General features: G+C 44.1%; 1 protein-coding gene across 1 annotated transcript; it reads right to left on the bottom strand.

The window, feature by feature from the left end:
- Positions 1 to 817: 817 nt before the first annotated feature.
- On the bottom strand, positions 818 to 23,616 carry sf3b2 (splicing factor 3b, subunit 2; the record flags this gene model as incomplete). The annotated part of the gene is made up of 21 exons (XM_080023325.1): positions 23,470 to 23,616; positions 22,116 to 22,162; positions 21,922 to 21,972; positions 20,687 to 20,908; positions 18,927 to 19,023; positions 17,774 to 17,868; positions 16,234 to 16,342; positions 15,010 to 15,107; positions 14,678 to 14,878; positions 13,136 to 13,258; positions 12,956 to 13,036; positions 11,864 to 12,091; positions 11,276 to 11,425; positions 10,662 to 10,751; positions 9,685 to 9,792; positions 8,932 to 9,039; positions 7,977 to 8,119; positions 6,583 to 6,684; positions 5,795 to 5,894; positions 4,572 to 4,757; positions 818 to 889 (listed from the first exon to the last, which is right to left on the bottom strand). Exons 1-21 carry the CDS (start codon positions 23,597 to 23,599, stop codon positions 818 to 820), a joined length of 2,541 nt encoding a protein of 846 aa, XP_079879451.1. The 5' UTR covers positions 23,600 to 23,616.
- Between the last annotated feature and the right edge of the window lie 186 nt (positions 23,617 to 23,802).

Here is a 23,802-nt window from a genome sequence, read left to right on the forward strand (position 1 = left end):
CAATTTCGCCGGCGTCGCCGGTACGAAAGCACCCGAAGCGCGGGTCGATGGCCGTGTTTAATTGGGACGAGCTGATCTGGGCGTTCAGTCTGAGTCGGCCTAAAAAAAACAAACTAAAAAAACTAAAAAAAACCTAAAAAAACATGGCGGCGGGAGGGTTCCCGCGCTGAACGGTGGACGTGACCTTCCCCCGGGTTGAGTCGCCGCGAAGTGTTCAAAGACGCTCGGAGCAACGAGTTCTTCCCGATTTCGTCAGCCGCCGAAACAGTCGCGGATTACGTCGCTTATTCCTGGAGAACGGAGGCCACTGGCGGTCCCCGCGGCTACTCCGGGGTCGCCGCGCCTGCGGGCGGGCGGGGCCCTCCGCCGCCATCGGGCCGATCCGATCGTCCGCCTTGCGAGCGAGCAGCCGGCGGCTCCGATGTTCGACGCCCGACATGACCCCGGACGCGTGACTTGACACACACTGGGTCACGAGCAACAGACTTGGGAGGCACAGAACAACAGGTCAATTGAAAATTTTCTGTTTATTTACAAAAGACAAAAAAAAAAAAAACGAAACCAAAGCTACAACGAAAAGAAAACCAAAAACAAAAAAAAAAAAAACACTGAATCGCGAGGTCAAACAAACAACGCTGGCGCCCCGAGGCGCCGTCGCGTTTGTACGCGCGTATGACTAAAAGGAAACCGCCGGAAGGTTTTGCTGCAGTCGCGGGAAACGGGCGCGGCGGCTCCACGCCTCCCGGGGTTAAAATCAGAGCGCTCCGCTGCTCCTCCTCCTCCTCCTCCTCCTCCTCCTCCTCCTCCTCCTCCTCCTCTAAAACTTGAACTCCTTGTACTTCTTGGCGCCCCCTCGCGTGTCCTGGGGCTGGGCCTTCCTCTTCTTCTGCTGCTCGAAGAAAGGGGGGAAGCAAAATACATGAGTTATTATCATCATCATTTATCATCATTATCATCATCATTATTACCATTATTATTGTTATCATTATCATTACTATTATTATGATGGATAACACTGTTTCTCCTCAAACACCTCTAGCTCGGTCTGAACCCTCTCAGGTTCTTTATGCTCGTATTTCAGGCGGTGGCAGCGTTTGGGGTTTGACGCTTCATTTGGTTCTGATGAAATTTGACCCGTTCAGCCCTGGAAACAGCGACTGTGATGAAGAGCTAAATGACCTCCACTCCTCAAAAGTCAATATTAGACAGTGTGTGTGTGTGTGTGTGTGTGTGTGTGTGTGGGGGGGGGGGGGGGGGGGGGGGGGGGGTTTCGGGCCAGATTTGTAAGAGCATAGAGGAATATTAAAATAAATAAATTAAAGAAATATATTACGACTACTGCCAATGATCATTCTGGCTTTCACAACATGGAATTCAATGACTTTCAAGCACCTTTTTTTCCCCATTTTCAAGGATTTCACACAAAACAATTATAATAATACAAACCAAATTTCAATGTGGTCTTTATTAATTAAAATATAATCTTCTAATTGTCTATTATTTAATATGAATATATCTGTTATTGATCTCATTGTCATCTACAATTCGAGCACTTCAAGCACCTCAAGGACCTGGTGAGCACCCTGGATTACAGAAACTTGAAGAAAAACAAAAAAGATGAATTTTTCAATTTCCCATAATTCTTCCCACCTCGGAATGTTAAATAAGTTTTATATTTCAAAAGGAAAAATAAATGTTGACCTATCTATTTTTGCTGCAGTCAGATCCACGTGTGACCTTCACCCGATAAACTCAGGGTCGTGTGTTTAGATTTGGGTCAGTTCTCTGTGGTTAATGATCACACACACACACACACACACGCACGCGCACGCACACGCGCTGTGCCAAAATAAATCCAGGATCTTTCGTGAACATTAAAAAATATAAAAAAGTAAATAAATAAAATTTGGGAAAATAAAACAAAATCGCTTAGAGTTTTTCCTTTTTACAGATTACGCCATTTTACATGTAAACAAAACCCCACAACCAGCTTTAAAATGAAGTTGCACTGCAACAGGTTTCGAGGTGTAAACCAAAATATACGACTGACTCAACAGGTTGCAACATTATTAAAACGTTTCATCACAGCACCACATACTGGTCGAAGGGGAATTCCAAGCCGCGCCCCTCCTCACCAGCTTCTTGGCATTTTTTATTCTTCTTATTATTGTTTTTTAAACATTGGGCGGGGTGGGGCTCGAAGTTCAATCCACTCAGGGTTCATTCTGAGATTACTACATTTAATTCAAGGACTTGCAAGCACTTTTTTAAGGACTGCCTTTTCATTTTCAAGGACCTTCACAGCAAAACAAATAATACATTTTCAATGTGGTCTTTATACATTAAAATATAATCTTAGTCTCATTGTGAATTATTTATATTAGTTTTTAGTATATCTATATATCTATTATTAATGTCATTGTCATCCACTACTATCAGTGTGCATTTCCAACGGCGCTGGTTTAAATTCATTTCCCTGGAATAACACACACACACACACACACCTGACGACCTTGGGGAAATGTTTCGGCACCACAACAGCGTGACGGGGAGTCTCCTCCTTTTTGGGTTTGAGTGACTGCAGCTCAATGACTCAGTCAGTCATTCACGCCGTGGCCGCCTGGTAACCAGCGCACGCCACCAACGACGCACCAAACAAGCGTCTGTACGTCAACGACAAACACGTCACCTGATCCGACCCCGTGACACTTTTCACTGACCGCAGGAGTGAGATTGCCCATTTTGACACTGTCTTTATTTTTTGTTAATTATTCACCGCGGAACAATAATAAAACGCGAAACTGTCCCCGAGTTCCAATAAAAAAAACAACATTTTTTAATTACAACACGGAATGGGCACTGAGTTCAAACGGGGTCTCGTGAAAAAACAAAAACAAAAAAAATAAAATCAGGAGCGGAACCTTTCATCGCGAGCACGAAGAACAACCGGAGCAGCCGCTCGAGAAACAGTCTGCGCAGTCTTTTTGGGATATGGTCAGAGGATCAGAACGATCACTGAGCGCCAACCACGGCGCATTACCTTGGTATCGGTTTTGAACATCGGAGCGTCCGTACGAGTGCGAGTGCGAGTACACGAGCGCGGCACCGGGCTGTCGATCTGACCGGCACGGAGTCAGAAACACCAGACACCGGTTCATACGTCAACGTGACGGTCACATTCCGGTGCTTGGTTATTACCCCGAACACTTCCCATTTCACCTCAGCCATGCAGCGCTTCGCCCCCGTGGAACATAAAGTACCATAAGGTACCATAAAGTACAGCTGCTGCGCTGCCTATCAGCGAGCGAGCGAGCAAGAGGGAGGGAGGGGTCACACAACCACAAGGTCGTAGCATCTGGTCCAATCAGAGGGATGTTGTTACACACCGAATTAATATACCAGGGACACAACGGAACACGGTTTGTTATGGAACCGGTCGGTACGCCCCCCCCCCTGCGGTTCAATTCGCACACATGAACTGCGGCACCATGGCACCGCAGATGCGGTAACGCGGCGTGCAGTAAGTGCTGCTTCCTATTGAACCCACCGTCGCAGCTCCGCCGGCCACGTGGAGCCGTGCGGCATGCCTCTATTTATGCACGAGAGGTCTAGAAACAGGAGAAGAAACTACATAGAAATGTTTTAGTAAAGAGTGCAGTCAATCAAGGTGTCCAGTGGGGAAACAACCGCCTGGGAGGGGCGTGTCCCTCTTCTCCTGAACGATTCTTTTCCCAGAGTCTCGCTGGGGGACGAGCCCTCCATTCTCTGTTTTTTGGTCGAGTTTTTCAGTTTGATGCCGCGCCGTTTGTTTAAGTCATTTTATGTGTGAAAAATACTGTTTATACCTGTTCTATAGAAAAAGAACGAACTATAGTACTGTTTTTATTTATCGTGAAACATTTTCAAATAGTAAATATTAAATATATATATATAATTAACGGAAATGAATATTTAAATGATCAACTATCATGGACACCTCTCCTCCAATCAGATGAACTTATGCAAATTATAACCCACCAATGAACTTGAACCCTGGTCGTTTCCGCAATTAAATTACAATTATATATTTATTTAGACTTTTGTGTATTCCTCCTGGAATTTTGTACCTGCGTATTTTGACCAGAAAGCGTGCAGGTTGGCAGGTCTGTAAAATGTTGTAAAAGCCATTCTGGAAAATGTTTACTATTATGTTGTGATAAAAAAAAAAACCCCAGGGGGGATTTTATCACAGGTCTTCAATGGTCGCACTTTTCTTCCCCCCCCCTTGGGGGGCAAGGTCTTTAAGCACTTGGGCACAAACGACATCCTATTTTCAAGGCGTTCCAGTACTTAAATTCCTGAGGATGAAAGCCGAGCACTTCAAGCACCTCAAGGACCCGGTAATAACCCTTAATAAACGTTAATTGTGCAGCGGGCGGAATGAAGCTAAAACCTGGCGCCAAACGTTCTTAAAACACGCAAAGTCCAATCTACTCCAATGCCAACGTGCCACCGGAGCGACAATTCATCTTTTTTTATTTGTAATTATTATTATCATTATTAATTTTTAAGTCAGGCTTGTTTTCAGGTACCTTCTGCTTGGCGGCGTGCTCCGCCACCATGTCGCTGAAGTCCTCCTTCTCCACCTGCGCCTGCTGCTCCCTCACGTGCTCCTCGTACTTCTGGGTCATGGCCATGGGGTCGAGCTCCAGCTCCTCGGGGGCCAGCGCCACCTCCACGCCCTGGGACTCCTGGCCGCCGCCCACCTTACGCCCGGCCTGCGGGGGAAAAAGGGTGGGGGTTCCGGGTGTCATGAACCGGTTTTGCTGAGGCCTCGAAGAGAATCTGAATCATTTTTGTTCCGGGAGGTACATTGACATATACGAGGAGTTTGTCCTGGTAAGGTATGGTGCGTTTCACTGCGGAAAAGCATTAAATAAACAACACATGTGGAGAATAAAAATAATGAAATAGAATAAAATGTGATGTAAAAAAAAAATAATAATAATTACAAAAAATGAAAAAATAATTTCTCCGGTTCAAGAAAAAATATATACAAAAACAAAATTAAAATCTCCTTAAAAAGTTGTTTTAATAAAAATTTGATAATTTCCCCAAAAAACAATGGAGTGTATTACACCATTATATTACTTTACCATTATATTACTAATTATCAACTTCACCGGACCCCACCGCCAACAATGGAAAGAGCAGATAGAGGAACACATTACCTTCTTCTGCTTGTTCACTTTCAATTTTAGGTTTATTTTATAGTTCTTTTGTCAATTTTGTCTATAGGTTTACGATGTTATTTAATATTTATCATTGTATATTTGGAACAGAGGGGTAAGTACTGTATATTTGGGACAGAAAGTCACAGTGTTATGAACAAGTTGATTCTATGAACTGTTATTATAACACTTTCCTTCAGGTCTTGTTTTCCAGGTAAATTCAAGGATCTTCTTGAATTTCTCTCCACATGTAAATATAAATATAAGTGTAAAGCGACCTTTGACCCACCTGATGACCTTTCTGAAGGCCTAACATTGTTATAAGGCAGAAATTAGATAACATCTAAACTGAATTTAAGACATTCTGAGACACCCTGTATACTCTGAACAGAGTCATTTGATCATTCAGCTCGACTCTCACGCCCCCATCGCGCCGCATTTCTGCATTCCTGTGTTTACGCACAGATCAGGGATCGGCGCTGGCATGCGTGGAATGCCGGGCCGCCGAAACGGACGAAACGGAGCCTCCGCGCCAGCAGAGGGAACGCGAGCGGGACACGGAGCGCGCGTCGTTCTGCACTCACCCCGGACACGTCGTAGATGTGGGTGGAGGCCATCATGGCCGCCCCCACCGCCCCCACCCTCCTCTCCGGCAGCACGGTGAAGAGCTGCGGGGTCTCGTTGCTGCACAAACACAACGGAGAGAGAGAGAGAGAGAGTCAGAACCGTCCATCTGAAGTGGTAGTCAAACCTTTTTTATTTTGGCTCTAGGATTTCAAGGACTTGACACCCCCACCAAAAAAAGTTAAAATAAAAAAAAAAAAGTGTCATTTATATATAGTAGATATACTAAAGCAGGTGGAGCGGTTGTATTTCTTACTCACAGGCTAATTGGGGAGAAAAGGTGTACAACTAATGGAAAACAATGACAATGAAAAGAAAAACAATTATTTTAATTGTTTTAAAATAACATTTAAATCAAATATTAAAATTATTTAATATAACAACAAGTATTATCCTGGATTTGTAAACTTTAAATAAGTTCAATAATAACATTTCATAAAAATAAAGTTAACTTAAAATATATATTTAAGGGCTATTTTTTATTATAATTATTATTATTATTATCTTTTATTTTCCGGCAAGCCCCTTGTAGCTCATCTGCGCCCCACTAGGGGGTGCACAGTTTGAATACCACTGTGCTCATGTCATCTGTACGCTGCCAAAACCAGCACCGGACGGTGAAAATTAGGCGTCACTCTTAACTCTCCTCCATATGAGGCTCAAGGGATGGTTTCGATGTTTCCCCGCGGTGGGATTTCCCCTTAACCGTCGTCTGGCAGAATAGAGATTTTCCTCGGCCGGTGCTCACCCGTCCATGGCCTCCTCGATCTTCTTCTTCCTCAGCTCGATGAGCTCGGGCGTCTCCATGCCAGCGGGGACCGAGGAGAAGCCTCCCGGAGTGATCAGCCCACTGCAACACACACACACACACACACACACACACACACACACACACACACACACAAGATATAGAATAAACCAGCAACAGTAGAAGCCCACTGGGCGAGTGCAGAGTGTGTTTCTGTGCACCAGCCTTCATCAGGCCACGTTGTGGGCCGATCTTGACATATCGCGTCTCAAAATAGTAAATTGAAATAATGAAAGAGTTAAATAAGAGTTCATGTGATGCCGGTGGCGTGTTTACCGCCACAACAGAATGAATAAACTGCAGCCTCAACACATTTAAGAGTCGGCAGCAAAGCTACTTTTTAGTTCCGCTGAAGAAACAGTCGTCCGATTTCTTCCGGGGGCCGTAATTATATAATAAAATAATAATAAATGCTGGATATCTGTGCGGGAAAAAAACCCACTAGTAAAGGAAAAAAAAAAAAGAACTTGAAGAATTACACAACTTTCCAAATTATTTAAAATATTTAAGATTTTATAAACATGGCTCATTCTGGAATTGCAAAATGTAATTCAAGGACTTTCAAGTCTATTTTTTATGCGGCATTTTGTCACTTAAAGACAAAATGAATATAATTTTTTTAAATGTGATCTTTATTAATTCAAATATAATAGAATCTTATCTATTTTTTATATACCTATTATCAATACATGGAGCATTTTTATTGACGCCATTTAACGTCATTTAAGTGCCAGTGCAGTCGCTTTCTCTCCCTAACTTCCAGTTTGCCGTCTCCCGTGTACATTCCCAACATCATACATACTAGATTTGTGGTTGCAATGGTCATAAAAACATGGAAATAATATGGCCATGGTCATAAAAATAAACTGCAATTACAATTGCTTTTCCGTCCTTAAGATATTCCTTGTCGCCTAGTTTTGAGATGCATACTGGTTTAATGGAGGAGGGGCGTTATGGAAATTTGGCGAAAATGTTTTTTGTTAATGTGGCTCCTGAGCTGGGAAAGCTTGAGCAATATTCTCTCTCTTATATCTCTCTTAAATTGTCAATTAGTTTATGTTCCCGAATCCTTCAGCCCTAATCCTGGATATAATTTACATTTCCCTGGAATAATTGAAGTCGTAAAGACCATCCTGGAAATGTTTTCACGTTATGATCTGAATAACAAACCCAGCGGAACACCTAAGGTTTTCAAAGGCTGTGTCCCCCCACCCCCTCAAGGACTCTTCAAGCACTTCAGCACAAAGGGGGCTATTTTCGAGGCATTTCCCATACTTCAATTCCCCGAGGCCGCAACTCCAGCACCTTGGAGGACCCGGTAAGAAGCGTGGTACCTGTCCGCCGGCGTGAAGAACCCCGTCTCGTCGGGCTTCTCCTCGTCGCTCTCCTCCTCCTCCTCCTCCTCGGACGACTCCTCGTCGGACGGCTCCAGCTCCCCCCACGGCGTGCGGTCCACCTCCTCCTCCTCCGCCTTGGCCTGGGGAAGGAGAAGCGCGGGGCGGACGTGAGGACCCGAAACAGACACCCTTCCAGCTATGCCCAAACCCCTCCCGCAAACTTTTTATTCGGTGTGTTGACGTGCACTTAAATAAGCCGATAATGGGGTTAAGGAAGTATTCTGTCATGTAAACACCTGATTATCTACATCCAGTCAAGCTCCAAATCAGCCTCAATTCAGCCCGATGAACAGACCTGGAACTCTCCTCAATTGTTCCACTTATCGTGACGTAGTAAAGCAGTGAACCCGGATAAGATGGGCGTATCCCACCCAGCACATATCTGCATGTGCTGGATGCGACGCACTTTTTCAAGCACTATTCTTCCCTCACTTTCAAGGACGGCAAGACATACCAATTTTCAATGTGATCTTTATTCATTAAAATATGATATAATCTTGGTCTCGTTGTGTTATCTATATTATTGATCTCATTGTCATCTACTATTATGAGTGTGTTTTTCCAACCATGCTGGATAAAAATTGTCGTAAAAGCCAAGCTGGAAAGTTTTGTTCACGTTACAACTTGGATAACAAACCCGGAGGGAATATCACAGGTCTTAAATGATCGTGTTTTTTTTAACCCAAGGCTTTTCAAGAACTTCTGTACAAAATGGGCTATTTTCAAGGCATTCCACTTGTATTTTTGAGGGAAAAAAAATTTAAGCACCTTAAGGATCTGGTAAGAACCCTATCACAGCTTGGTTTCCAGAAGAGGATTTCTGAGTCAATAAGCTCTGACAGTCAATGTGTCTCTATGCAAGTGTGTGTGTGTGTGTTTACGGGATCGTCACCTGGAACTCTCCGGCGTTGGTCCCGAACACGTCTCCGTACAGAGGTTTTCCCATCTCGTCGACGGGAGGTTTCCCCCAGCCGCCGGCGTGGTAACCAAAGGTGCAGTTCTGCGGGCGGAGGAGGAAGAGGGTGTGATACAGATACAACACTCTGTTCAACTAGAGGAAGCGCTTGTGTGGTGTCGAGGTTTGACTCCTCACTGTCACCGTCTGCCTCTGTATGAAACAAACTACTCCCACACCAGCACGAAGAAAGACGAATGAATTTGAACGAAAGGGATTTGTAAACAACTAAAACGATCATAACTGTATTTTATTAATATCTAACCAACCAATTAAATTGCCCTGGGTCATCAGTTTGACTGAGATATTGAAAATTTGATCGTGATATTTCAATGAAATGTCATCATTTCTTAGAATTAATATACATTTTTAATGACCAAGAAATTCTCTATTATGTCTCAAAATAATCACGTTCTAACACAGCTCGGTGGAATACTCGATTCTGATTGGTCAATATTGGCAATCAGCAGTGGTCAGTTATTTCTGAATAATAATAGCCATTGCCACCTGCGACCACTTCACTCCACTTTTTGCTGTTTCTGTTGATGGCCAAAAACAGCCCCCCCCCCAGCAGTAATCAGGGGATTAAACATCGATCATGGATTGTTAACCCCCGATCGGTCCTGACGGAGGTTATTCTGCGATGGGGCCCGGCCGGCTGCGCGTTAACGCTTCGGATGCGGGCCTCACCTCCGGGATGGGGGAGTTGAGGCCGGGGATCTTGAGGTTGGGGTAGGAGGGCGGGGGCCCGTAGCGCTGCATGGCGATCAGCCACGGCGGCGGAACCTTGTGAGAGTTCTGGGGAGGAAGTGGCGGAGAAAGGGAGGAGGAGGAAGGAGGAGGACAGAACCGATTGTCTTTAAAAAGGTCAGACAGGTTTTCACTTTCACAAATACATAAACATGAACAGGCCAAAAAGGTTATTTTAACGTTCTGGGATCGTAAACTCCTCTTCGTATTTTTTTGAGCCGTTTATCTAAACCATTACTTATATGAATTATATTATACTGAAAAACAGTGTTTATATTCGAATCCCTTATCTTAACCCAGTGTTCTGAAATACTGCTTTACCTAGTTTTTCCACATTACAAGGCATGACGTGGTGACTACGCTTGGATTACGTTCATTGAGCAGTTGTCAAAATGTGACGAGTTGCAAAATACGGAATATGTTTAATATAGAGTTGTTAAATATACTGTTTGAAATTGAATATGTATTTATTTATGTATGTATCTCTTCGTTCTGCGACGTCGTCGGTAGGCTGCGCCGCACAATCCGCGGCGCGTTTCTCCGCGCGAATCAAAAGAAAAACTGTGTTTTTATTGTAGATGTAGATTTATTTTAGTTGACTCTGTTTCCCTAATAGAAGGGAAAAATAAAAAATAAAAGCCACAAATTGCTCCGGAGCGATGTGTGGGGAGCAGCAGCTCATTTGCATTTAAAGCGACACACACTGAAACAGGAGGGTTATAGAGGCATGATATAATGGCTAGAACGCATCATTTGAGCGGTATTTTTCCGCAAAACACTTCATAGACACGTTTTGGGGACCGCAGAGTCCATGTTATCCCGTTGAAGAGGAGCATGACATGTCTCCTTTAAAATAATGGAAGTAGTATTTTTCCCCAACTTTATACCAAATCCAGTGCGGTGCCTGAGGTACTCACGGGTCCGACGGGCATCCCCAGGGCGATGCGCAGCTCGTCGGACAGGTCCCCGGGCTTCTTCTCCTTGAGGCGAGTTTCAAACTCTTTACCCTGAACGCAGTCACACAGACATCACACGCAGGTCAGCTCAACGTCACGCGCCACTTTAAAGGTACACGACACAGGACATTAGGGGATAGAACAGGCGTAGCGAAGAACCAAATCCAACCGTGTTCCAAAATAAAAGCATGGCATCAGAAATTTGGTACATGAAAAATTTATTCATTTCCGAAGATGTGGGTTTCCAACTGCGCCGTGCGGCTTTCATGACCTCAGATTGCAAACGGCCAACTGAGCCGCTCGGATGTTGTTCAGTCAAATTGAATCAAAACAAACGCAAACTGAACCCTTAATTTTGGGAAATACTGTAAATCAGAGTTGATCAAATGTTCCATTGTGTTTGGGCTGTGACTTAAGGACCAAACCAGTGGAGAGTCACTGCACTACAACTTTTTTTGTACAAAGGGATCAAACCACCCATCCTCCTGTTACTGTACGAAAGAAAAATTCAAGGTTTAAATCAAACTGCCCAGCGGGGTCCCCGCGACGGCCCCAGGTCCCCGGGGGCCCGGTACCTCGTAGTAGAGGTCTCCGTGGATGGTCAGCTTGGGCTTCATCTGCCACTTGAAGAAGGCGTCGTGGAGCTTCTGGTAGTCGATGTCGATCTTCCCCATTTTGGGGCGGACCTTCTCCCTCATTTTGGTCTTGATGGTTTTGGCGTCTTCCTGCACGCGGGGGAACGGAGAGGAAGCAGTGAATCCCATCACCACGCCACTCGGCTGATCGCCGTTATTCGAGGCGATCGCTTCGTAAAATCGTTAAAATTCGAGCCTGTTTTAAGGGGCACTTCCAAGTAGTGTCAGAAAAGTTTCTGTAAATAGAATAAAAATGAGGCGAGTTTCCATCGGTTGGGTCGGGTTCAAAGTACCCAAAATAAAAGGGATTTTGTGCAATAGTACACATGAATTATTACACTTCTATAAATTTTATAATGCTACAATAGTGGCACAAAATAGAATGGCACAATTTTGGAGTAGAGCAGTGAATCATTATCTCCCCACCACATTCCAAGATTATTATCACAGCTCACAGTACTAGATTTGTATGATAACAGTCATCACGAATATCCGGATATAGAACCACGTCGTATTCCGAAGCCCCACCTTCTCCTGCAGGGCCTCCCTCATCTCCTGGATGCCCGTCCTCTTGATGAACTCGGGCAGCTCAAAGGGCGGCTTCTCGATGCCCCTCTTGCCCTGCAGGTACTTCCTCTTGAAGCACCAGTGGCGCGGCACCGGCACCGTATTCCGGGTGGCCTTGAGGTGGACCAGCAGCTTGGGCTCCTGGGCCGTCACGTCGTGCATCTCCACCACGTCAGGGCGCGCCACCAGCTGGACGGAGCGGGGTTGAGACTTTCAAGTTACTTTTTGTCATTGAACAAATAAACAAACAAGGAAAAAAAAAATACTTAAATAATACTTATTAAAATTCTTTCATAATACATTAATGAATACATTTCTAGATGTCAAAAGGACATTTCTTCGGAGCTAGGCTAGTCGATCCCATTTGCCGCCTTGCACTGAGCTAACGCAGTTAGCATGCAGCCATCGCTACCTCGACACAGGATTTCCCCAAAACAGGCGCATCCCTTTCATGGAGCGATATGACGGCACTCCCAAATTGATTGTTTTTGGGACGATGGTGCTCGCTGAAAAAGTCCCACAAGAAGGAGAGACATTTCTGCAAAAATATTCTTTATCATAATTATCAAACTAATCATCATTGTCCGAGTTGGTTCTTTTAAAAGATGCTCTACATGGGAAACAACCTAAGTTCCAAAACATGAAACGGGAAATCAATGCGATGGTGTCTGGTTTAGGTATCTATGAAAACACCTCTCTTCATTCCTCAGGAGCTAGGCTAGTCGATCCCATCTGCAGTCATTCACTGAGCTAACACAGTTAGCATGCACCCCGTCTATTTCTGTACCGGACACGCGGGATCAAACCGGTGTTGATCATCTGAATCCGCCTACGGGAGGCAAAAAGATAACCAGAGGATGCCTTGTAACAATAAATGACATCATTTTACGTTGCGCCATAGATCAGATGTCCGAACTAATTTGACCCAACTACTCACGCTTCTCATTTGTAAATAGTCAAGAATAGAAAAAATGCTTAATCGTGAAGTGACGCTCCATTTAGACGTGGCTCCCAAATTCCAATTACTGAAGCCTCAAGATGCGGGTGGCGTACCTGTTTGAGTTCAGCCACGGTCAACCGGTTCATCCTCCTCATCTTCTTCTTGGACAGTTTGGGCACGTCCGGCCTCATGTCCTGCACCGGGGGAGTCATCGGAGACGTTTTAATAATCAAGTTACTAAAACATAAACAGTGTCCTGCGATTGTTCACTAAATTCTGAACAAGGTCCGGACCTCGTCGCTGTCGTCGCTGTCCTTCTTCTCCTCCTCGAACCCCTTCTTCTTGAACACGATGGTGTCCGGTTTCTCCGCTTTCTCGGGCTCCTTCTCCTTCTCTTTCTTCACATCATCCGTCAGCTGCAGACGGCGAAAAGGAAAAACGCGGGGTTATCGCGCCGCAGAGAGAATTAGCTATCCACGCAAGACAAGAACAAAGATCGAATCTGCAAACAAGCACCGAAACATGATCTAAGCCACCGTAGCAATGAAACATTTAGAATTTGAAATTTGAGGGGGGAAATTAAAAAAAAAAATCCAAAAATCAGAATTACATTTTTTTGGACAAAGGAATGAATAATTTACATTCAGGATTTAAAGGTTGTGATATTGTGATATGAGGAAACCATCCGTGACGATCAAAATACATTTTGTTATTCGTTTTTCTTGCTTATTTCCACAAAGTAAGTACACGCCTGAGCGTCCAGACTGGAGAGAAACATTTACCTGATAAGCTTCACCTGGACAACAAACAGACATGGTCTTCCATTATTTATCCTCATTCGGTTTACGGTTTTATTTTAGGTACATTTTTATACTGCTTTTGTCCATTTTTTAGGCTTATATTTAAAGTTTTGTCATTCGGTTTATTATAAATTACCAATAATTGTTATTGCTATAAGTTATTGTATGACCAATTTATAGAGCCACTTATATTTTGATTATTCATTTGTATTGTTTTTCAGGTTTTATTTTTTGTCGTTTGTCATTAGGTCACGTGTATATTGTCATATTTGATTGTGTAGAGTAAAGTATCCATCTGGTCTGATATCAGCATGGAGGAACGGGGCTGGGCACCGACCGACCCAGTATTCAACCCCGTGGATAAATTATTGTAGACCGATAGTATCGATAAGCGATAAGTTATCGGTGCTGTAAACGGTATTGGAGAAATTAAGAAAAAATATTTCCCATGAATTTAGGCTGTATTACCTGTTTCTGATTTGGAATAAAATTAAGATATTCATCTGGGAAGCTTTTTCGCTATCATCAGAAGAGACATCTCTCCTCGCTGGAGATATGTGCGAGATGGACGGGGCCGACGTCCTGACGCGAACGCATAAAGATATATTCACAGTTGACCGACGGGTTTGATTGATAATTCGCCTCGTCCACTTTCAGGGGGCAGCCCCAATTTAAATATAAACAAGGACGTATTGAAATGGGAGCCCGCAAAAAATAAAAATAAATTAAATTTAAAAAAAACATTAGAAAAAAATATATATATATAAAAAAAAAAAAAAAAAAAAGGCACAGCAACTAGGCTAGTTGAACCCATCTGCGGCCATGCATTGAGCTAACAAAGGTAGCATGGAGCGCGTTATCTAGAGTTCGAAGGCACAGGGAAGAAAATTGGAATCTGCCTTCTTATGCGAGTTTGGGTCGGGTGGCCGAAAAGCTAATTTCCCCAAATAAATGGAATCTCCCTTTAAAACACCCAACGAATCAAAGACGAGAATAGAAGGTCTCCTCTCGCTACCGGCGTGGTGGCGCATTCACCTTGAAGGCCTCGAAGATCCTCTTGAAGAAGATGAAGTTGGGGTCGTAGATCTGCGGCTCCTCGGTGACGTACTCTATCTCCACCTCCGCCTCCTTCTCCTTCTCCCCGTTCTCCGCCTTCTGCTGGTCCGACTGCTCCCTCTTCTCCTGCGCGCGCTTCTTCTTGTTCTTCTTCTTGCGGTTCCGGCGCTTTCGGTTTTTCTGGGAGGGGCGAGATGCGAGCGGTTGAGGCCTCCGGAGTGACACCGCGCTCAACGACCGAATACCAAAGTTAACCGATGAAATTCGGGGCTTTTCAAGCCTCAACACTGGGAGCACGGCGGCAAACGTACGTCCTTCTTGGACAACTGGCTGTCGTCGTCCGTCTCCGACATGACGCCGCCCGAGGAGCCGGTCATGACGGCTCCGTCTTCATCGTCATCTTCCTCCTCTGCCGATATGAAAGGAAGTTAGACAAAATAATCGAATCTGGTAAAAAAAAAATTGCCTTTCGTATTTGACTGTACACCGGTGTCACTTTTACCATTTCCACCATGCCCCCGCCCCCCGATACTGAAGTAGTGCTTAAATATAACCACAAATATCGCAATATTCTTTTCAATATTCTTTTCTTCAAGTTGCAACGGAAAACCAATCCGTTTGGAGGATTTAAATGCTGACCTTTCACCTCAAGCCAATCATGTTCGTCAATACAGATGGAAGCTCCGCCCCCTCCACCGCAGCGGAGGCAGAGCGAGCGGCTCGGAGGGGAAGGATGATGCTGCATCGTATGATACGACGACGTCTGAGGCGCCGTTGGCAAACGAGGGGCCACATACATTGATAGTTTGGCGATTTTTGGGGTATTTGACTTCCGACCCAAAGGGGACGGCAAATATTCATTGTGTAAAATATGTCGCTGAAACACGCCGACAAAGATGGCTGTCTTGCCATATTTCTTTTGTTTTTATCTGAATATTACTGAAGTAAAATGTGAATTAAAGCAGCTGTACTTGTAACTGACACAAACATATATATATAATTTTTTTTACAGTGCAGAATTTAATTTTAAGGCTAGTGTTTATTTTGGATAATTCCACCAATAAATGTGTTTTAATGAACTGCCATGGCTCATGAAAACACATTTATTGATGCTAACCCTAACCCATGGCATACAAGTCTCTATTAAAATTATATAAATAATTAAAGCATTTAACATAAATTGTGAGTTTAATATATATATATATATATATATATATATATATATATATATATATATATAATCTTGATAAATATAGTCATTGAATGGTCTAAAATATTTTATCACAATAACATTTTTGGCCATCGTCCAGCACGATGCTGAAGGCAGATTATGTTCGGTCTTAAAAAAAAAAAAAGAAAGATATTACAACTGTGCAGTGTCATGCAGTGGTATCACAGCACTAGAGCATTTTTTTTTTTAACTTTTACTTTGTAAGAGTGTAAAATATAACGACAGAGCGACACCACAGAGCACCGGCGATCTCACTGCAGCGGGGAAGGCGGGTTCGGGATCGGTATGGAAGAGCACTCCCCACCTGTGGGGTCTGTGAGCTGCTCCTGTCGGATCTCCTTCAGCTGCAGGATCTTCTCCAGGGCCTGGGGGATCTTGGGCCCCGCCACGCTGGTCTCCTCGCTCTGCCAGCTCTGGGAAAACAGGGGGAGGTCAGGAAGAAACCAAACAGAAACCACCCTCAGAGAGCACAAGTGGAGCCGCGTTTCCACCCAAAGCACCCGGAACTTTTAGTCTGAGGGACTTTCTTCAACGGACTTTAAAGGGCTCCTTCAGCCCTTTGTTGTCTGCCATCCCGCCGCGATCTAAAGACCCGTGAAGATAAGGATGGAGAAGCGACGGCCGATTTTTCCGCGGTGCAAAACACAGCGGCACCGCTCGACATGTTCAGACTTTTAAGCCACAAAACTCCCAAAATGAAGACTCTTCAATTTTTTTCAAAGTGGTTCCAATCTGTCAAGGGGGCTTTTAAGATTTAAATCAATTCAGGCGCGGGCACACACACACACACACACACACACACACTTTCCCCCCCAAACTTGTGACCAGATTGAGGCTTCAACCAAGTTCATGTGAGAGGGACCAGCAGATCATATAAAATATGCATCATAACCAAGTTAACTCCATCATACGCTGATCAGGTTCTAGTTTTAGGCCCTGTTCATGCGTATATTCTCAGCGTTTCAGGAACTGAAAACAAAGCTTTTTTGGAAAAGGCCTGCCAGGGCCTGGCAGGCCTTTTCAACATTCCCCAAAACTCTTGTTTTGCGCATTTCCGTGTGGAGGAAGTAAAACGGAGCTTCTTGATAACGCCGGTGTAAGGAAGCTACGAACAATGCCCTTTGCATCGTTCTCCGTGTCCCCACTAGAGGGTTAAATGTAGGCATGTTAAAATGTCTCGACTAATCGAAAATTTGCTCTAAAACATTAACATTCAAAAAAATGTGCCGTGATTTCGGCAGAAATAGATTTCTTCGTCTATATATAAACAAGATTATCATTTTCATTAAAAAAAAAAATGTTTAAATTGCAGCCTTTGCGATTTGTAAATTGTGTTGTTAAACATTGTGATGTGGGTTTAAATTCCAGCGCCACAGACAAACATTTTCCAGCAGCAGCACAAGGCAGCGAAGGGCGCGATGCTCAGATCAGAGCGAACCCAACAAAGCAAATAAAAACAGAGTTTTATTATAGATGTATTTCTTTTACTCCGTTTCCTCATTGAACGTAACAAAAAAGAAGAAAAAAAAAAAAAAAGGATCCCTTGCATAACTGCAACGATGAAGCGGTAAATTCCTCCTGCACATTGACTAGAAAAAAAAAAAAAAAACCCTGTCGTTACCATCCCTAGCCGTACAATGTTGTCCTAATATTAAGAAGCTTCTTGTGTTCGACACCAAATTTGAAGATGTGTTATCTCTCCCGACTGGTCTGGAATGCTCACGCCTTTTAGTCCTTTTGTGCATTCTCATGTGGAAGGAGAGTATTCAGAAACGTCCATATAGGTGTGGAGTAGGCCGGACTCTAATATTCATCTTATATTGAAAGGAATGGTTCAGACGCACCTCCCTGCCGTCCTCTCCCGGGGGCGGGGGCACCCTCTGCCTTTGGATGGGCATCATGCTCACGCCCGGGGGGAGGGGTCCGCGTGGATCCATACCTGGGCGGGGACATGAAGTACAGTTTGACCGGGAAGTGAAAAAAAATAAAATGATGATGACACCTGCAGATCTGCTTCTCACGTCAATGGAAACTTGTTAACAGGACCCTGGATTAAATGTAAATACTGTGATGAGGGTGAGTACGTACTAATAATTATTTATAATTTACCCTTCATTTAACAATTATATATTCAGTTTTGTATATTTTTTTTATATATCCGACCATATCTGTTTTGTATATTTTGGCTCTTTGTATATATTTGACATAATGATTTTTTATTTTATTTCCACTTTTTATTCAATTTTATATAATTGTTGTTTTTATTCTTCTTTTTATCCCCAGAACGTTGAGCTTCTTTTTCTTTATGCTAATCGTCTGTACTGAAATGAACCAAAACTCACCAGAACAAATTACCAGCGTACGGTACCAGTCAGTGTTGGACACACCTACGCATTCAAGGTTTTTCTTTCACTATTTTCTACGTTGTAGAACAATAGTGACGACATAAACACCATGAAATAACACACATGGAATTATGCAGCGAGCAAAAAGGTGTTTTAAGGTGTTAATTTTAAAAATATATTTTACATAAAGCAGCCAGGCCCTTGCCTTGATGACAGCTTTGCAGCCGTGGCATTCTCTCAACCAGCTTTAATTTATTTAACGTTGCTTGATGCACATGCTATGTTTTATTCTTTTCATTATCTTTTAACTTTGTATTTTTATTTGTCACTCTCTGAAGCACGTTGGCGAGCATCTCCTGTATGAATTGCGCTATACAAATAACGCTCGTGACGCACAAAAGCACGAGTGTCCACCGGTCACAGGGATCACCACACTCCATACGGCGGACAACACAATAACACACAGGACTCGGCAAAGGACTGGAGGACATGTGGAGTGCTGATGATTCGACCCTTCATCACAACAACCAACAGAGTCTTTACACAACAACACTACTTATGAATAAAAACAGAACTGAAAGCGCTCAGCATGAGTCAGACAAACAACATGAGAGTTGAGATATCTCAGACCCTCCGCTGAAGGCCAACGCACCTCTCATGGGGTTCCCCGGCATGGAGGACATCATGGGCGGCCTAGAGCCCGGGTCGGGCCCACGGGGGCCCATGTCGTGCTCCATCATCACGGCAGCCTGAGGAGACAAAGATGACGACGGTGTCATGTAACTGCCAGGAATTATGTAATAACGAAAGAAAAGTATTGAGATATCTGGAATCTTGATACCTAAACAAAACATCTTAAAACGGCATTTTTTTATATATAGAACCATAAACAATGATTTGTGAATAAAATACAACATTGCTTGACAGAACTTCATCATTCCACCTTCATAAACAAAACCATTTCAGCCAGCACCACTTGGGTCAAACGTTATTAAATCAAGACCAAGCAAAGCAATATATGGATCGACTTCCGATATAGATCTGCATCTGGGCATCGCCAAACAACTTGTTCCAAAAACGACATCAAACCGAGAAGTAAATTATTATTACCGTATTTTCACGACCATAAGGCGCACCGTACTAAAAGGCGCAGTCTCAGTTATGTGTGCCATTATTTAACACACACATAAGGCGCACCGGATTATAGGGCGCGGGTATTATATACCGGTACATATCCTCTACTACGTTTAAATACCTCTACTGCGTATTTAAAAATAGAGCGGGAGCAAAACTGAGTATGTTTGTGCTTTATTCATGTATTTATTACAAAGCATTAATCAAACCCATCGAAGTCATCATCCTCTGTTTCTGAATTAAACAGCTGCGCTAAATCAGATACCCCGTTGTGCGTATCGCTACCGTGCTGGTCCCCTTCTTCTCCACCGTGTGATTCACCGGGATGTCGAAAGTGAGCGGCACCTCGTCCATGTTGGTGATGTGGCTTGGCTGGATGCGTTTGTCGGCGATGTGTTTGCTGCAGTCGGAGTGGAAGCTCGCCAGCTTTTCATTATAATCCGCCGGACGTTGCTGCGCTACTGTAGTCCTGGTCCGGATGGAAAAATGGCACCGCTTCATAAAACGAAAGCACCACGACGGACCTCCTTGAAAATGTTCAATTTTCATTTCTTCCGCTAGCGTTACTGCTTTTAGTCGAACAGTGACCGTCGAAACGCTCGCCCCACTCGTTCTTTGCTCGATGATCCACCGCTCGAGTCTTTCCTCCAACTCGGGCCACCTCGCCTTATGTCCGCGGAAACTCAGCTGCGTCTTCTTCACCTGTCGGAGTTCGTTTTCCATCTTCCTCCACTTGCGAACCATCGATTCATTAATCTTGAATTCTCTCGCGGCTGCTCGATTTCCATGTTCCTCTGCGTAGCTGATAGCCTTCAGTTTAAACTGTGCTTCATAGGCGTGTCTCTTTGCCATTTTAAGGGTTGTTAAGACAACAATGTTCTGCATAAAGCACATACCTGTTCTTTTATACACAATCCACGCCCACACTTCCCCCTTTAACGTTCTCATGGTGGTCTCAACAACGTCCGCAGTAACAACACACATAGGGCGCACCGCACTATAGGGCGCGCCGCACATTTTGAGGAAAAAAAAATACGTTTATATGCGCCTTATAGTCGCGAAAATACGGTATATATATATATTTTTAAATACGCTTAAAATATTTAACTGGGCGACTTGACAGCCATCTGAGCACCGTCTCTGCAGGGAGAGCCGGGCGCAGCCAAAGCGTCTTAGTTGTGTTTGTTTAGTTTCATACGAGTAGGCAACGGTGCAATAAACAATCCTCGCTTCCCGACGCAGTCATCCCCTGGGTACGTGCCATACTGTTCCCCTCACCTGCTGCTTGGCTCTCTCCTCCTGCTGGATCATGAGCGCCGCCCTCTGCTGTGCCATCTTCAGCTGCTCGTCCTGAGAGATCCCCGGCGGGGGCATGCCAGGGGGCTCCATGCCCATGTGCATGCCGGGCGGAGGGGGCCCGCCGGACATCATGCTCATGGCCTGGAGCATGCCCATGCCAGGGGGCATTGGCGGCATGGGTATGGGGGGCATCCCCGGCATCTGACGTGGGTGGGAAAGGGAAGAAAATTAAGACAAAGCGAGCAAGTTCCTCAATAGCAAAGCGCTCGGTGAGGTTGTGCTCTGAACTGTTATAAAGGCCTGGGTCGAAAAATGTAAATAATTCAAATGTGTGTCCCCACTGTCACACAGGTTTTTTGGAACGCACAGCACAATGCTGTCTGGAGGAGGGGAAAAAAAAAAAAAAAACCTCACCTCCAATTCTCTGAGTTAGGGTTACGTTTTGCCTCAAATGTGAAGTATTTCCAAACAGCACTCCTACGCTTTTCTTTAAAAAATGACCGCCTTGGCCCTGCGCTTGCCATCTTTAATGAGTAACACCGTAACAAATGAATGAGACAGCCGGGACGGGGCTATGTGGGCACCGCAGTGGGGTGTGTGTCTCGCTGTCAGTGAGAAGAGAGAGCGAGACAGCGCTGCCGCTACCAGTATATTCATAGTGTGTCAATGTATTTAAACAGTTTCAAAATATTCTGGATGTTTGTATAGAAAAACCTAGACTTTTCCAGACTGTCACCAGTCTGCAGACATTTTTCGTTTATCAGCCAGGTAGCGCAGGCATCGGCCGATACTGATTATCTCAAAATGCGCAAATATCGCCCCAATTAATCAGCCGACCGAGCAATCAGCCGACTACTGATATATATTGATAATTTCACTTTCATCTACTATTAGAAGGGTCTAGTTCCAACTATGCTGGATTCAATTTACATTTCCCTAGAATAATCTATACTGTAAAAGCCATTTTAGAAAATGTTTATTACGTTGTCATTTGAACAAAAAAATAAAACAAAACCCTGAGAGTATCACAGGTTTTAATGGCCGTGTTTTTCCCCCAACGACTTGTCAAGCACTTCAACGCAAAAGGGACTATTTTTCAAGATATTCCAGGGGTTCAATTTCTGGGGACGAAATTCAAGCACCTCAAGGACCTGGTAAGTACAACCTTGATGACTTTGAGGTGGAATAATTTTTTTTAAATGCACAGATTTTACCTGGGATCCCATGGATTTGTCTTCATTGGGTTTGCTGAGAAGGATCCCCGTCTGAAAAGGGGAACAAGAGACACCAGTGAACTCTCTGGTAAACAAAACACCTTGGGCAACTCCAAAAGACGCCCAAACTCACTGAGATCACAATGCTTTAAACAGCTTAAAAAAAACCTGGCGAAGTAAATAAACCCATTTACCTGGATCATGTATCCTTTCAGCCTGTCGATCAGCTCCTCCCTGGGGCCTGAGGTGGAGGAGGAAACAATGAAAGATTGAAACGGTTGTTGTTTTCAGATTAAATGAAAACTTATCACATCACGAGGGCTCAATGTAAAACATGATAGCGTCACAATTCACAAAATAAATTAAATAAAAATGAATACAAATGGAATGGAGTGAATCCATACTAGTCCGCCGATCTATATTTAAGACAAGTTAACGTAGATGGAAAAAACTGAAATATGAACATATTCTTCCATCTTCAAAAAAATAATAATACATTACTTATGTAATCCATTTCCGTGATTACATATTTTCAACGAGTACAAAGTTTCGACTTCCCGTGCTTTAACCACGGCTCGCATACGCCTAAAAAAACCAAAACAATTCAATATTATTTGTGTTTTGTGACAAACGTGGCCCTGCGGGGCTGGAGTGGACCCTCACTACGGGGCCAGAGTGGAAAATAACTACATTTACTTTAAATCACATATAAATAATGCTGCGTTTATTTGTTAAATGGTTAACACAACAAAAGAAATAGAAAACGGAAAGAGCGAGACATACTGAGATTTAGGTTTTTGTTTGCGCTGCATTTAAAAATGTTAACAACAGATTGTTGGGTTGCAATTATTCATATTTTCGTTTGCGTGTCCATACAGAACTCCTTCTACATAAGGGACAGTCCTATATATTATATGATAGTGATGGTAGTTGCGGTGTTACAGAAGCCGATAACAACACAGCCATGAAAATAAAAATAGACAGAAAAGTTGGTGAGACTATGATGATGAATGTAAACCTAGAAACCTTGATGGTGCGTTCAAAGCCCTCGGAGCTTTTTTTTTTCCCTCTACACACTGGTTTATATCAAAAACTACTGCTGTTTATAGTCGTCAAACCTGGACTCGATTGTAACAAGAAACGTAAATAGCACCTCTAACACTATTTCCGAATGAAGAAACCTTTTCTTTTATTTGTGAAAACAACGAAAGGGTGGATTTCACAGGTTCGCTTCCTATATACTGACCCACTTACGAGCTGGCCTGGCTCAAAAAAAAACACTGTAGTGATAAGTCTTCAAACCGGGACTAGATTACAGCAAGAAGCCTGAACAGCCTTTCAAACCCTGAACATGAACATTAACTACAAACACTCTGCTTATTTTCACCCTCTTACGATAAATTCCCCGCTAGAAACCGGTATCGCTCCGACATAACCGCGACTTCTATTTACACGCACCCACACAGGCCGCGGAGGCGCCCGGGCAGCGTGCTAACGGCGGCCGGCTAAACGGTTGCCTTTCGGCGAGTTTCGCGGGTCTCTATTTACCCATCGTGGGCGCCCCGAGCTCGGCCAGCTTGGCCTGCAGCTCCGGGTGGCTCCATGTGTTCACGGCCGCGATGGCGGACCCCAGATCGGACGCGAGAGAGTCGGTGCCGGGAGGTCCGTCGGACGCCATGTCGAGAGGCTTTTGAACGAGCGACTGCGCGGACGAGATCTACGGCGGCGAGAACGGGATTGGCCGCGGTGCATGGTGGGTAAAACCGCAATGCGCCATGGGACATCCAGTCGAAAACAAAAAAAACAAAACACGCGAACGCGCCTGTGTCGCTGCATTTCCGCCGCCAGGGGTCAGTGTTTCCACCAATCAGATGCGCTCAC

Source organism: Zeus faber (genome assembly GCF_960531495.2).
Source record: "Zeus faber genome assembly, chromosome: 22".
Lineage (NCBI taxonomy): Eukaryota > Metazoa > Chordata > Actinopteri > Zeiformes > Zeidae > Zeus > Zeus faber.